Source organism: Notothenia coriiceps, unplaced genomic scaffold (assembly GCF_000735185.1).
Source record: "Notothenia coriiceps isolate Sejong01 unplaced genomic scaffold, NC01 NC01_scaffold00030088, whole genome shotgun sequence".
Classification (NCBI taxonomy): Eukaryota; Metazoa; Chordata; class Actinopteri; order Perciformes; family Nototheniidae; genus Notothenia; species Notothenia coriiceps.
In genome coordinates, this window is record NW_011362789.1 from 1 (window position 1) to 2385 (window position 2385).

Sequence of the window (2385 nt, forward strand, 5' to 3'; positions counted from 1 at the left end):
TTGTGTGTGAGAGAGAATAAATAAGACAGCTCAATATTTAAAAAAATTGTTATTCTTTCCCCCCGCATATTTCGCAACTTTCCGCATATTTCGCAACTTCCCGCAATTTCACCGCATAAAATCACATAAAACCCCGCATATTTAATCGCATAATCAAGGGTTTTAGCCCGCATAATCAAGGAATTTAGCCCGCATAATCAAGGATCTTTGCCCGCGTTTTTCTGGAGGGTCTATTTAGAGTAGAACTTCCATTTTCAGCAATACAAGAATTTACCTGTCGGGCTGTAGGGAGTGTCGTCACTGCTTTTTCGTTTTTTTGATCTGGATTTGAAAACCGGATTATCCTCTTCAGACTCCAACGAGGGATAAACTAAAACCGAAAGATGCAAAGCATTACTGACAAGTTGGGCGGGTACGTTTCCGATGAAAGGATGTAAGCAACTTAACAGTACCGGCCAATCATGTCACAAATTTAAAACACTGAGTGTTACTAAAGTGCACTTCTTTCTGTTTTCCATGCATTTGAAGTTTCCACTGACAGCATGCAGGACAGCTGTGAGACAGCTGTGGACTGCACAGGAGAACTCTCGTGTCTGACAATAGGATAATCAAGATAAAAAATTGCCTGTTTACAAAGAAAGAAATGAGTGCCAGTTCTTCACACTGGCCTGAAGATTTGTGATTCATACAACTAATTAGACCCAAATTAAAAGTTCAAAAGGATGTAAATGAAAGATTGGCAGCTCATGTTAATGGCTTACTAACAAGCTGAACAACTGTTTGGATTGGACTCACAAAGAAAACACTTCAAAGAAAAAAAAACACAACTTGGAAAAACACGAGAGGCACATTTGCAATTGAAGGCACAAAAAATAAACCCTATTGTGTACTCTGTGTAATGAAAAGGAATGGAAGAGCCACATATGGGACCGGTTTCGTAACAGCACCTGTGCACTGAGGATCAGTCCTGACCACGCTGAGCAACATCAACAACGTCTTCCTAAACAAAAATAGGACAGTTTACCATAATCAGAGTCCTTGAAACACGCGTCCATGTGGTCCTGGTCATCATCGTAATCCAGACTCTCAATGCTGCTGCTTTTCCTGGGTTTCTTAGGAAGCCGTTTGGTGGGTCGCTTGCTGTTGCCACCGCCCGCCCCCCCGCCCGCCTTCCTGCCGGCCGGCGTGCTGTGAGAGTTGCTCTTGGACTGGCTGCTCCACGGTTGCTGCAGGCTGTCTGAAGACGACAGGTTGGCCATGGACAGCATGCCCTGAATGGCCTCCTGTGTGCTGGGAGATGCAGGTGGCTGACTGTAAGTACGTCAATAAAGAATACACAACAACACAGCCATTACACAGCAGTCAGCACGCCGCAGAGGTGAAGAGTAACTCAGAGATATGATCGTCCATGGAAATGTCAGCAGTATTGCTGTATTATTATCATTTGGCACCAGCAAAATATAATAAAATGTTAATCTGTAAATACTCTGCATGGAAATATATTCCCACACCTATTACACTATGAAGCTGCTAGGCTGAACATGGAGCCTAGTGCGATCTCTTCATTCTCTGCACTCACCACGTTGTTCTTCAAAGCCCAGAAATAATTTTACAGGGTAAAAAGTAGACCATCATGAGCTGCAGCAGGCTGGGGGGGGAGCCAGGAGCCACCATGAATCAACCAACTGCTGACAGAACCTGCTTCACTTGCTAGTTGGTTTTCAGCTACAAGCGAAGATATAAAATATCTTCTTTTTCATCCAATTACATCGTTGTTGAGCAAGACATTTGTTTGCCAGTCGTCGCCCATGAAGGAGCATACAACCTAGAATGTGTCTGATGTAGGGATGTTAAGATTCACCGATTCGCATCGGTTCACCGGCATAAACGTTCAAGATGCGAGTGCACCGGTTGAAAGAGTGCACATCGGCTACAGTTTGGGTTGAACTCGCGATGCACCGATTGTAGCGTCTTTGCATCGGTAAAAAAACGATTCATTCATATAATATCCCCTCATCCTGTCAGCACTCAGCAGAGACGATCTTTGATCTTTGCTTCGCTCTACAGAGGCCGAGAGTCTCAGTTATCAACACACATGGAAGTCGAGGAGAAAGAGAAACACAGCACACCGACAAATACCTACAAATCAAACGTTTGGCAACACTTCGGATTTTTCAAGAAAGACGATCAACTTGAAAAATCGCTCTCAAATTGTAAACGATGCCGAGCCGCTTTAAAGTACACAAGTAGTACGAGCAACTTAGTGACGCACATAAAGAGGAGACATGGGGTCTGCGGCTGAAAAGAGAAACCTCAAAGTTAGACATATGAGTGAAATCACTCAGTGAGGTGTTCTGTCAGAGAGAGTGGTGTTTAGTTTAGCAC

The 2385-nt window shown here is 43.9% G+C and overlaps 1 protein-coding gene across 1 annotated transcript; it reads right to left on the minus strand.

Moving 5' to 3' along the window:
• Nucleotides 1-216: 216 nt before the first annotated feature.
• On the minus strand, nt 217-1860 carry LOC104959230 (lysine-specific demethylase phf2-like). Its single transcript, XM_010787100.1, has 2 exons — nt 1025-1860; nt 217-370 (listed from the first exon to the last, which is right to left on the minus strand). Exons 1-2 carry the CDS (start codon nt 1266-1268, stop codon nt 255-257), a joined length of 360 nt encoding a protein of 119 aa, XP_010785402.1. The 5' UTR covers nt 1269-1860; the 3' UTR covers nt 217-254.
• Between the last annotated feature and the right edge of the window lie 525 nt (nt 1861-2385).